General features: G+C 46.9%; 1 protein-coding gene across 1 annotated transcript; it reads left to right on the top strand.

Annotated features, from left to right (window-relative positions):
- Positions 1-487: 487 nt before the first annotated feature.
- piga (phosphatidylinositol glycan anchor biosynthesis, class A) lies at positions 488-10,019 on the top strand. Its single transcript, XM_007891827.2, has 6 exons — positions 488-668; positions 2,876-3,628; positions 5,536-5,668; positions 6,545-6,677; positions 8,262-8,468; positions 9,587-10,019. The coding sequence occupies exons 1-6, from the start codon at positions 488-490 to the stop codon at positions 9,863-9,865; spliced, it is 1,686 nt and encodes a 561-aa protein (XP_007890018.1). The 3' UTR covers positions 9,866-10,019.
- Positions 10,020-12,733: the final 2,714 nt, after the last annotated feature.

Genomic DNA, 12,733 nt, shown 5'->3' with positions numbered 1-12,733 from the left:
CATTATTAAATAACTCAATGTGATTGTCACATTCCTTATATTCTTCTCCATTTAGTCTTCCTCTTTCAGTTTCCCACCCACTTCATCAGTCCCATGACCATAAAAGCAGAGTAATAACCTGTTCCTCTGAAACCTATTGTTAAGAAGCACATCTCCCTGTCTTCCCTCTTTGCGGGAAGGTACCAAGTCTCCAAAACCATCTTTCTCTTGAAGGTATATCCAATATTAGTAACTAAACAGCAATGCAATTAACACCATTGTGACACCACCAGATTGTTCAGGAAACAGTTCAACCAAGTTACATGATAAGGACCACTGACTGTCTAATAATATAAAATTTGACTACCAAGTTATTTTAATAGTTATAAATAGAATGAAATAAAGAATATATTTTGTCTCCATTAAATCAATTGGGGGTGACAATAACTGGCTTAAAGCATCTTTTCAAGCTGAATGAAAGTGGTATTCCCTGAATCTACATTGCACAATGTTAACAATTTCAAAAAGAGGTTTTGAGCAATTGAATGATGTCAGGAAGGGGGACATTGGTGGACTGAATGACCAGGAATTTAGCCATTTTTGCTTGGGAGTTGGCCAGCGTGCAGGAAGTGAACTGGCTGGCAACACACATGTAGCAAATCAGGTCCACATTATAACTGAATCTCCAGGTCAGTACAGGGCTGTACCTTAGAAGAACGTCTCAAAGTAATTTAAAGGGATGGATTTTGAGACTGGGGTGGAAGGGAGATGGGCTGGGGGTATTGATGGGGAGTAGATGGGAGGTGGTCAATGGCAGTCAAAGAAATTTTATGATGGGTTTAGAAAGCAGGGAGGGAAAGAGGAAGGGATTTAGGGTGAGAGTTCCAGTGAGTGGAGCAAAGTGTCTGAAAGCTCTGGTAGGGCAGACCAGGTGGGACAATTAAACAGGCCTCGCTCTCACTGCGCACCTGAGCCTCGCTCTCACTGCGCACCTGAGCCTCGCTCTCACTGCGCACCTGAGCCTGGCTCTCACTGCGCACCTGAGCCTGGCTCTCACTGCGCACCTGAGCCTCGCTCTCACTGCGCACCTGAGCCTGGCTCTCACTGCGCACCTGAGCCTGGCTCTCACTGCGCACCTGAGCCTCGCTCTCACTGCGCACCTGAGCCTCGCTCTCACTGCGCACCTGAGCCTCGCTCTCACTGCGCACCTGAGCCTCGCTCTCACTGCGCACCTGAGCCTCGCTCTCACTGCGCACCTGAGCCTGGCTCTCACTGCGCACCTGAGCCTGGCTCTCACTGCGCACCTGAGCCTGGCTCTCACTGCGCACCTGAGCCTGGCTCTCACTGCGCACCTGAGCCTCGCTCTCACTGCGCACCTGAGCCTCGCTCTCACTGCGCACCTGAGCCTCGCTCTCACTGCGCACCTGAGCCTCGCTCTCACTGCGCACCTGAGCCTCGCTCTCACTGCGCACCTGAGCCTCGCTCTCACTGCGCACCTGAGCCTGGCTCTCACTGCGCACACCTGAGCCTGGCTCTCACTGCGCACACCTGAGCCTGGCTCTCACTGCGCACACCTGAGCCTGGCTCTCACTGCGCACACCTGAGCCTGGCTCTCACTGCGCACACCTGAGCCTGGCTCTCACTGCGCACACCTGAGCCTGGCTCTCACTGCGCACACCTGAGCCTCGTTCCCCGATCACCCCAGTCCTTGCCAGACTGCACTGGCTGCCTGTCCCAGAGAGGATCGATTTCAAGATCCTCATCCTTGTATTCAAGTCCCTGCACTCCTCTGTACCCCCCTACCTCTCTGACCTCTCTCCTCAAAACAGCACCCATTGCCTTCGTTCCTCCGGGTCTGGCCTCCTCGTCCCCCGAATCCTCCGCTCCACATTCGGCGGCTGTGCCTTCAGCCACTATGCCCCGAGGCTCTGGAACTGCATTCCTCACTCCCTTCGTCTCGCTTCCCATTTTCCCATTTTCAGGTCTCTGCTGAAGACCTTTCTTTTCGACCGCACCTTTGGTCACCTTCCTCTCCTCCCCCCTGGCTCTGCCCCGGGATCCGAAACTGTAAAGTGCTCTGAGACGCCGTCCGGGTGGAGGGCGCTATATAAATCCAAGTTGCTGTTGTCGCTCTGACCGCACACACCCGAGCCTCGCTCTGACCGCACACACCTGAGCCTCGCTCTGACCGCACACACCCGAGCCTCGCTCTGACCGCACACACCTGAGCCTCGCTCTGACCGCACACACCTGAGCCTCGCTCTGACCGCACACACCTGAGCCTCGCTCTGACCGCACACACCCGAGCCTCGTTCTGACCGCACACACCCGAGCCTCGCTCTGACCGCACACACCTGAGCCTCGCTCTGACCGCACACACCTGAGCCTCGCTCTGACCGCACACACCTGAGCCTCGCTCTGACCGCACACACCTGAGCCTCGTTCTGACCGCACACACCCGAGCCTCGCCCTGACCGCACACACCTGAGCCTCGCTCTGACCGCTCACACCTGAGCCTCGCTCTGACCGCTCACACCTGAGCCTCGCTCTGACCGCACACACCTGAGCCTCGCTCTGACCGCTCACACCTGAGCCTCGCTCTGACCGCTCACACCTGAGCCTCGCTCTGACCGCACACACCTGAGCCTCGCTCTGACCGCTCACACCTGAGCCTCGCTCTGACCGCACACACCTGAGCCTCGCTCTGACCGCTCACACCTGAGCCTCGCTCTGACCGCGCACACCCGAGCCTCACTCTGACCGCGCACACCCGAGCCTCGCTCTGACCGCGCACACCCGAGCCTCGCTCTGACCGCGCACACCCGAGCCTCGCTCTGACCGCTCCCACGTTACTTCCGGTGACGGCCTCGCTCTGGCGCTGGCGGGGCCGGAACAGGCCGTGTGAGGAGCCGCGGAGCTCGGGCTCGGGCTGACGGCACTCTGGCTACTGCCGCCGCCGCCGGACAGTCCCGAGGCCCCGGGGGGGCCGACAGCCAGCGGGCGGGAGGGGCGGGCGGCGGCCCGCACTGCGTGTGCATGGTGTCGGACTTCTTCTACCCCAACATGGGCGGGGTGGAGAGCCACATCTACCAGCTGTCGCAGTGCCTGCTGGAGCGGGGCCACAAGGTGGTGGTGGTGACCCACGCGTACGGGCGCCGGCGCGGGGTCCGCTACCTGACCCGCGGCCTGAAGGTCTACCACCTGCCGCTGCGGGTCATGTACAACCAGTCGACGGCCACCAGCCTGTTCCACAGCCTCCCGCTGCTGCGCTGGGTGCTGGTGCGGGAGCGGGTCGGCCTGGTCCACGCGCACAGCTCCTTCTCGTCCATGGCCCACGACGCGCTCTTCCACGCCAAGGCCCTGGGCCTGCGCAGCGTCTTCACCGACCACTCGCTCTTCGGCTTCGCGGACGTGAGCTCGGTGCTGACCAACAAGCTGCTCGCCGTGTCCCTGTGCGACACCAGCCACGTCGTGTGCGTGTCGCACACCAGCAAGGAGAACACGGTGCTGCGGGCGGCCCTGGACCCGGCCCGCGTCTCCGTCATCCCCAACGCCGTGGACCCCACCGACTTCACCCCCCGGGCCGGCGGCAGGCCCGACCCCCGCACCCTCACCGTGGTGGTGGTCAGCAGGCTGGTGTACCGCAAAGGTGACTTACCCCGCTCGGGAAGGGAGAGGGGAGGGGAGGGGAAGAGGGGGGGGGGGGGTTTGCCGGAGATTTGCAGACGTTTTGTAGCCCAAAGTCTACCCCCAAAGTAGCCCCAACATCGCAGCTTAACAGCTAAATTAATCTGATAGTCATCATCATCATCATCATCCTTGCGTTTGAGACGGCGCCTTCCGAGACGCCCCGAAGCGCTTCACGGGATGGACTGTGAAGCGAATTGGGGGCAAAGGGCTCCCGAGACCCGGCCCTGCGCGGAGGGTGCGATGTACGTGGAGGGCGGCGGCGGCATCGTCGTCTTCATATTTTGTGGGCGAAATGCCAATTGCGCGCAGCGGTGTCCCGCAAACGGTCGTGGATCGAGTGTCCACATTATCATTGTGATCATTTTTGGGGGAGAGATTACTACCCCCGGAAAAGCGATCCACCAATCAACTGACAACCGGGTTCCCACTGATTGTTACGTCGATAACAACAAGATTGCATTTATAGAGTGCCTTTCACGTCGGGAGGACGTCCCAAGGCGATTAGAGGAATATGGAGTAAAGAAAGTTGCCCAACGTTTCGTCCTGCCGGGAATCAAACCCAGGTCCTCTTGCTTGCAAGGCGAGTGCTCTAACCTAAATACGACTTAAATTAACCTAATAGGAGGCAACACACAATATTGGGCTATGTTAGGGCGAGCAGATCAGCCAATTTAGGTTAGTGCTTCTGAAACTCAGAAAAGGGCCTCAATGCCGGGGAGAGGTTCGTTAAAAATTTAAAAAATTCAAAGCCCCTTTTATGTGCACAAACTGACAAAAATATGCCCAATTGGGTGTGAACTTGCCCAATCTGGCAACAGTTCCCGGAAGGTGGGAATGGGTTGGAGGGGTATTGTGGTCTGAGCTTTTGTTGTGTTTTTAAAAAAAAATATTCAAAGACTGCCACAGAAAAGCATCTCTATCAAAACTGTTCTGGAGGTTTCTATTTCCTCTGGCTGCTTTTAGCCACTATGCCCCAAAACTAGGGAACTATGCCTCAAAGGCCTTGCCTACTCCTTGCCCATCTTCAGATTAAATCTGGATCTTCTTCTTTGACCGTGCCTAGGGTGACTTCTCCCCCGGATCGGTTTTGGGCTCCATCAATGTTTGAAGATCCGAGACGACTTGTTAGTGGAATATTGCTGTGCGCAATCGGCTGCTGTGTTTCACCCACAAAATACACAGTCAAGCCACTTTACAATGTATTCTGTGAAGCCTGTAGCTCAGTGGTTAGAGCACTCGCTTTGCAAGCGAGAAACCTGGGTTCAATTCCAGGCAGCGCGAAACCTTGGGCAAGTTTCCTTACTCCATACGCCTAATAATAATCCCTCCAAAACAAAAGCAATAATAAATTGGTCATTTTCAACCCACAACTGTTTGTGGGACACTGCTGTGTGCAATTGGCTGCCGCGTTTTGCCCACAAATATACGGTCAATTCACTTTACAATCTATTCTGTGAAGCGCTTTGAGACGTCGAGACAACGTGAAAAGAGCTATATCAAATGCAAGGATTATTTATTATTATTAAGCGCTTTGAGACGTCTCAATAACGTGATAAGGCACTATATTAAATGAAAGAATTATAGAGCCATATCTTCTCAAGTCCCTCCCTGAATCTCTAGTACCATTCTGGTTGAATGTATACTGCAACTTTTCTCTTGCATCCTTCCTATAATTGGGTGCCTGCAACAGCTCCAACAATACTCAGCATTCGGTAAAACCAATTCTCTAGTAACCAACAGAGATGTGATTGTGAGTTTACTATTTAAGAGGCATTGCAAGCCTTTGTTCAAACAAATTCTTTGACCTTTATTTAAAAAAAGTTTAAAATTGTAAATGTAACCTTCAGTTTTTGTTTGCTCATCTAGGAATAGATTTGCTTGCTGGTATAATTCCAGAATTATGCCAGAAGTATCCTAACTTGCACTTTCTCATTGGTGGTGAGGGACCTAAAAGAATTGTACTGGAGGAAGTGCGAGAAAAATATCAACTCCATGACAGGTACATGTAAATAATGTCCTCTTTTCCTTACTTTGTTTTTGTTGTGGAAGTAAAGAAACAAACTGCAGGGTGGGGGGAGTTATACACCACAGGCCATTAAGATTAGCATGTTTTTCATCATGTGCTGTATTCTGATTTTACAATAAAGCATACTTAAGTGGGCTGAAGATACCAGCATATGCCCTTTATCTCATTTGCATGATGGTTGAATTTTCTTGAATGCAAATAATTGTCATTCTGTAAATAGATTATGCCATTGTGGAACGAACAGCTTGTGCAGAAGTGAGTGAACCTTGTTCCCTAATTTATATACCATTCCAGGCTCAGAGCAAACTCCAAAACAATTAATTCTATGAATAATTAATATTTATTTGGTTGTAGATTATTTGTTTAATTAATTTAACATGACATAACACTTAATGTGCATATATAAATATAGTATTTATATATGCACATTAAGGTATCAAAAGAATTTAGTTTTACTTTTCCACCCAACGATAAGAACTTGATTAATAATAATAGTCCTTGCATTTGATATAGCGCTTTTTACATCTTCTCGTCGTCTCAAAGTGCTTCACAGAATAGACTGTAAAGTGAATTGACCATATATTTGTGGGCGAAACATGATTAATTAATCTGCTGTTTGTCTCTTTCTTGTTTTGAACTACTATATGTAAAACATATATTGGTTCATTTACTCTGTTGTACACTCACCAAATGGCTTATCATTTATTTGGATCATGCAGCAAAGTAGATTTCCAATTCAACTAAATGAATTTATAACTTATAGTATGTCTTTTTGTTAAATAACACCTTGTAATTTTTTTAAAAAAATATTTGATTAGGTGATTGATTTTGACTTTGTTTTCCGTGCAGGGTACGTCTTCTGGGTGCTCTGGAACATAAAGATGTGAGGAATGTTTTGGTTCAGGGACACATTTTCCTCAACACTTCTCTGACAGAAGCCTTCTGTATGGCAATTGTTGAAGCAGCTAGCTGTGGTCTCCAGGTAATGCCTTTCCTGCCCTGTATAATAATAATAATAATCCTTGCATTTGATATAGCGCTTTTCACGTCGGGAGGACGTCCCAAAGCGCTTCACAGAACACACTGTAAATTGACTGTATATTTGTGGGCGAACGCGGCAGCCAATTGCGCACAGCAATGTCCCACAAACAGTCGTAGATTGAAAATGACCAATTTATTATTGTTTTGGGTTTTTGGAGGGATTATTATTAGGCTCTGTGTGGAGTAAGGAAACTTGCCCAAGGTTTCGCCCTCTGCCTGGAATTGAACTCAGGTCTCTCGCTTGCGAAGCGAGTGCTCTAACCACTGAGCTACAGGACTCCACTGTATCTATTATACTGCTTTGTATTTGTAGGGCTTTCAGGCCTAGTGCATCCTGCCTACAGTGGTTTTACAAGCTTGTCGTTTTAAAGAGTGTCCAGCCAATGAATCCCCCATTTCCTTTCCTTTAATGCTGTAATAAATCAAGTAAGAGCTTGGCACAATTAGAATATCCTTGGGCTTGTTGTGGAACAAGTTAAAGATGGATTCACAACTTTTGAATTCATGATTGCCATAACACAAGCTTACGGGCACTTGTATTGCTAATTAAATATTCAGTTGGTCTCAGGATTTCACTGACTTCCTGACAAAAGATCATTTATTTCCAGACAATTACAAATGCAGTTTCCAAGCCTGAATAAGACTATTGTGGGGGGAAAGGAGACGTCAGTCAGAATGGTCTTTTATCCTATTCACAGACTTTTGAACTAGAAGCAGCCAAGTATCGAGTAAATATTTAGCTTTACCTTCAAATTCATAGAAATTCAAAAATAAAAGTAGTTTTCAATTGTACTCTTATTAGTTTAAGCGTTGTTACTCTGCGTGGAGGGTGCTATAAGTGCAAGTGATTGTTGTAGTGTCTGAAATGTCTGAAGACTTTTTCTACGGTATGGTTTGACAAGTACTCACCAATACATAACCTAAGAGGTCATTCTTTGTACGATAATAATAATAATACCTCCTAACTTCCCCCTAATTTTTCAGTCTAACAATCCTGTGATTCTGAACCCATATATATGTATATATAAATAATCCTTGTATTTGATATAGCGCCTTATCAGGTCTTCGAGACGTCTCAAAGCACTTCACAGAATATACTGTAAAGTGAATTGACTGTATATTTTGTGGGTGAAATATAAACCCATATTGTGAATGTAGGCAGCTTTGTAACCATGCAAAACATCACAGGTGATCCTGTTCCAGCCGACGCATTAGAATTAATAATTATATAGTAATACGAAGCAGGAATGCTAGTTGATATTTCCTGGCCCTAGTCCCTTCCTTAGTATGAAAAAATACTCATTGTAACAATCCAAATACTGCTGTTGTTGAGATCAAGTAATTCAACACAAGTGAACTTGAACGCATATTCTGTCTGTATGGCTTACTGATGCATTGGGCTGTGCCAATTGGTAAGTCATGGGAGCAGTGTAATCAGTAGTGCAAATATAATTATTAAATATGCTGAGATTTAAGAGGATAAAAATAGGCAAAATTATAAGTATTTTCTCTGCTTTTGTAAAAGGTTGTCAGTACAAAGGTCGGCGGTGTCCCAGAGGTTCTGCCAGAGGATCTTATAATCCTGTGTGAACCTACAGTCAAATTTCTATGTGAAGGACTGGAATCTGCTATTAAACGGCAGCAGTTAGGGACTCTACCATCAGCTGAAGCTATCCACAACAGAGTGAAGAGTTTATACAGCTGGAGAAATGTGGCTGAACGTACTGAAAAGGCATGTATTCACTTATCACAATTTGTGTATCTTGACTTTCAAAGTTCACGCACCTTGTATACCTAGACTTCTACAACAAGATTGCATTTATAGAGCGCCTTTCACGTCGGGAGGACGTCCCAAGGCGCTGGACAGTTGGGTCGGGACCCGAGCAGCGGGGAAATGGTCAGGGTGAGGGGAGGGAAGGGAGGGAGCGAGGAGGGGGTAGAGAGTCGAGAGGGGAGCTGAAGGCAAGGTTGAAGAGAAAGGACTTGAGACCGGCCTTGAAGGAGGAAAGGGAGGAAGCAAGGCGAAGGCACTGGGGGATAGAGTTCCAGAGCCTAGGGGCTGAGAGGCTGAAAGCCCGGCCACCGATGTTAGGGCGGTTGGGGCGGGGGATGTGGAGCAGACCGGAGCCAGAGGAACGGAGGGTACGGGCAGGTAAGTAGGGGGTTAGTAGGTCAGAGAGGTAGGAGGGAGCAAAGCCGTGAATGGCCTTGTAGGTGAGGATCTTGAATTCGATCCTCTGGGGGATGGGGAGCCAGTGGAGGCGAGGGTGGGAGTGATGTGGTCCCGAAGCCTGGTGCGGTACAGTACACGAGCTGCAGAGTTCTGACCTGCAGCTTGTGGAGGGAGGTGCCGGGAAGGCCGACGAAGAGAGAGTTCCCGTAGTCCAGCCCTGAGGTGACAAAGGCGTGGACCAGAGTTTCAGCAGCGTATTCTAGAATACTGTTGAATGCCTGTCAGCCGTGTAAAGCGCTTTTGAGATGTCCTGCCTGAAATATGCAATATAAATGTAAACCATGTTGTATGTTTGGAGTGTATACAGTTAGTGTTATAGAAAACATGCCTTGCAGCTAAGGTTCTGTGCTTTAAGCACTTATTGGAATTCACTATTTTATAGACTGCTTTTGCCAACACTGATCGATTGTTAAAATGTTTTGGTTTAATGTACATTGGGAGTCTTTTTTTATATCTGCAACTATTAGTGGCTTTTTCATTCATCATATTTGTTTACTAACCATACTTAGTTGTGTGTAAGCAAGTAAAACTACTGGAGTAGAATTTTCTCTCCATTGATTGATAATGTGATACGCAACTGTGTAGATCTAATCTTGCTTCTTATGATCTTCTCCTAGGTATACGACCGCGTAACCAAAGAGATGGTGCTGCCAATAGACAAACGACTTAAAAGATTAATGACCCATTGTGGCCCTGTGGCCGGTTGTATATTTGCATTAATTGCTGTGTTAGATGTCCTTTTCTTGTTCTTCCTGAGGTGGCTAGTTCCAGATGATATTATTGACATTGCTGTAGATGCCACTGGTGTGAAAGGAGTTTGGAAGCAACAAGAAAGTTTCTCAACGATTAAAAAACATGGCAAAACTCCAAGAAACAATTGCAAAGTACAGACATGAGGCTCTGTTTACACCCGATCCAAGACTCTACCTGTTTTTTAGTTTATTTATGAAGCTGAGTAATTATTTGGCTGTTTTGCTACCTCTTAAATGCCTCTTAAAATATTGGTATAACATTTTTAAAATAAATTTAATATAAATTGATTGAAGTATACAATACAAAATTATATTTGTAAAGAACCTTTCACGTTGGGAGGATGTCCCAAGACACTGAACAGTCGGGGATTGAAAGTATACCATTTAATTACAAATTGTATCTAAGTGAAACTTCATCAATTATGTTCACATATTGAAATATTTCCTTTCCACCTCTCAGAAAATAAACTTGGTTCTAAGGAAATTATTTCTGTAGGGTAATATCAATAAGAAAGTTTCAGAAAGTGGAGTTCTGTAGCTCAGTGGATAGAGCAGTCGCCTCGCAAGCGAGAGACCTGGGTTTGATTCCCTCTGGGCAAAACGTTGGGCAGGTTTCTTTACTTCACAGGCCTCTGTTTACCTGGCAGTAAGTAGGAACCCGGTTGTTAGTCTATTGGCGGATCGCTTTTCCGGGGGTAATAATTCCTTCCAAAAAAAAAAAAATTTGCTCACTCAATCCACGACTAGGACACTGCCTTGCGCAATTAGCTGCTGCGTTTCGCCCACAAAATGTAAAGTCAATTCACTTTACAGTATATTCTGTGAAGCGTTTGAGAGGTCTTGATGTGATAAGGCGCTATATCAAATGCAAAGATTATTTATTATAAAAAGGTGCATTGAAGACTTAATGGTCAAGGTTTGAGGAGCAAAACCATTTTCTATCCTGATTTCTATCTAATTGCTGATGGAAGGAGAAAAGCTACTATGGTTAAATAACCTCAGAACTCTTATTGTCACGGTTCGCGTATAAATAATCTCCTGGAAGTGGGTGCCAGCAAAAAGTCATTTGACCTTTTTTTGGTGCATCTTTACATTATAAAGCCTTAATCAAAAGAAAAAACTGCTATTTTTAGTGATCCAACATATTTCAGACTCCCAATTATTTCATGAGACAGGGAAAATAACAAAAGAAAATTGCTGGGGGAAAGTTGGTCTGGAAAATAAAAGTAATCATGGAATCATACAATCGTAAAGCACAAAAAGAGGCCATTCGGCCCAACATGTTTGTGCCGGTTCTTTGAATAGAGCAATTAATGTCAATTCCACTCCCCAGCCCTTTCCCCATAACCCTGCAAACCCGTCCTCAATTACCCGTCCACCGTGTTTTTAAAAGTTGTTATCGAATCGGCTTCAACCATCCTTTCAGGCAATGCGTTCCAGATTCGAACAACTCGCTGCGTGAAAAAATTTCTTCTCACCTCCCCTCTGCTTTTAGAGACTATTTTGAATCTGTGACCTCAAGTCACTGTGACCCACCAGTGGAAACAGTTTTTCCCTTTCTAACCTATCAAATCCCCTCATGATTTTGAAGACCTCTATTAGGTCTCCTCGTAACCTCTGCTTCAATAAGAATAATCCCAGCCTCTAGCCTTTCCTCATAATCAAGGTCCCTCATTCCTGGTACCATCCTCGTAAATCTCCTCTGCACCCTTTCCAACGCCTTAACATCCTTCTTATAGTGTGGTGCCCAGAACTGGGCACAGTATTCTAACTGAGGCCTAACCAGTGTTTTATAGGTTAATCATAACCTCCTGACTCTTGTACTCTATGCCACTATTTATAAAGCCTAGTATCCCATATGCCCTTTTTACAGCTTTATCTACCTGTCCTGCCACCTTCAAGGATTCATTTACCTGCACCCCCAGGTCTCACTGTTCTTTTACCCCCCTTAAGATTGTATTACCAGCCTATATTGCCTCCTCTCATTCTTTCTTCCAAAATGCATTACCTCGCATTTCTCCACATTGAACTTCATCTGCCATGTGTCTGCCCATTTTACCATTCTGTCTTTGTCTTCCTGCAGTTGGCTACTATCCTTCTCACTGTTTACCACCCTACCTAACTTTGTGTCGTCCGCAAACTTGGAAATGGTACTTGTTATACCCAAGTCCAGATCATTTATGTATATATATAAAAAGCAGTGGTCCTAATACCGATCCCTGGGGAACGCCACTGTACACTTCCCTCCAGTCAGAAAAGCAGCCGTTCATCACAGCTCTCTGCTTTCTGTCTCCCGGCCAGTTCTGGATCCATGCTGCCACTGTCCCTTTTATACCGTGGGCTTCTACCTTTCTTACAAGTCTTTCATGTGGCACTTTGTCAAATGCCTTTTGAAAGTCCATATAAACTACATCAACTGCACTACCTTTATCCACCCTCTCCGTTACCTCATCGAAAAATTCTATTAGATTTGTTAGACAAGATTTGCCTTTAACACATCCGTGTCGGCTGTCCCTAATTAACCCATATTCTTCTAAGTGAAGATATATTCTGTCCCGGATTATAGTCTCCAGGAGTTTCTCCACTACTGATGTTAGGCTGACTGGCCTGTAGTTCCCAGGTTTGTCCTTCTGTCCCTTTTTGTGCAGGGGAGTCACATTGGCCACTCTCCAGTCCTCTAGTACCACTCCTGTGTCCAACGAAGATTGAAAAATTGTAGCCAATTCGTACCCATGCCTCCCATAGTAGTCTTGGTTGCATCCTGTCCGGACCTGGCGACTTATCTACCTTCAGTGCAGTCAACCTTTTCAGTACTTCCTTTCTGTTTATACTTATCCTATCCATTTCCTCTACCCTCTCCTCCGATACTGCGGCATTTAGTGCATCCACTTCTTTTGTGCAAAGTACTCATTCAGCACATCAGCCATGCCCTCTGCCTCCACAATAAGATTTCCCCCTTGGTCCTTAATTGGCCCCACCCTACCTTTGACTAGCCTTTTTTTCTTGATATGC

Source organism: Callorhinchus milii, unplaced genomic scaffold, assembly GCF_018977255.1.
Source record: "Callorhinchus milii isolate IMCB2004 unplaced genomic scaffold, IMCB_Cmil_1.0 Scaffold4, whole genome shotgun sequence".
NCBI lineage: Eukaryota > Metazoa > Chordata > Chondrichthyes > Chimaeriformes > Callorhinchidae > Callorhinchus > Callorhinchus milii.
Note: the sequence above shows the minus strand (reverse complement) of the source record. Positions and strands in the feature narration are given on the sequence as shown.

Excerpts from the sequence above, each read along its gene's own strand:
- piga (XM_007891827.2), top strand. The coding sequence starts at position 488 with ATGTTAACAATTTCAAAAAGAGGTTTTGAGCAATTGAATGATGTCAGG. Across the intron at positions 669-2,875 it reads CATTATAACTGAATCTCCAG|GCCGTGTGAGGAGCCGCGGA; the intron begins GTCAGTACAGGG and ends GGGCCGGAACAG. Across the intron at positions 6,678-8,261 it reads CAGCTAGCTGTGGTCTCCAG|GTTGTCAGTACAAAGGTCGG; the intron begins GTAATGCCTTTC and ends CTTTTGTAAAAG.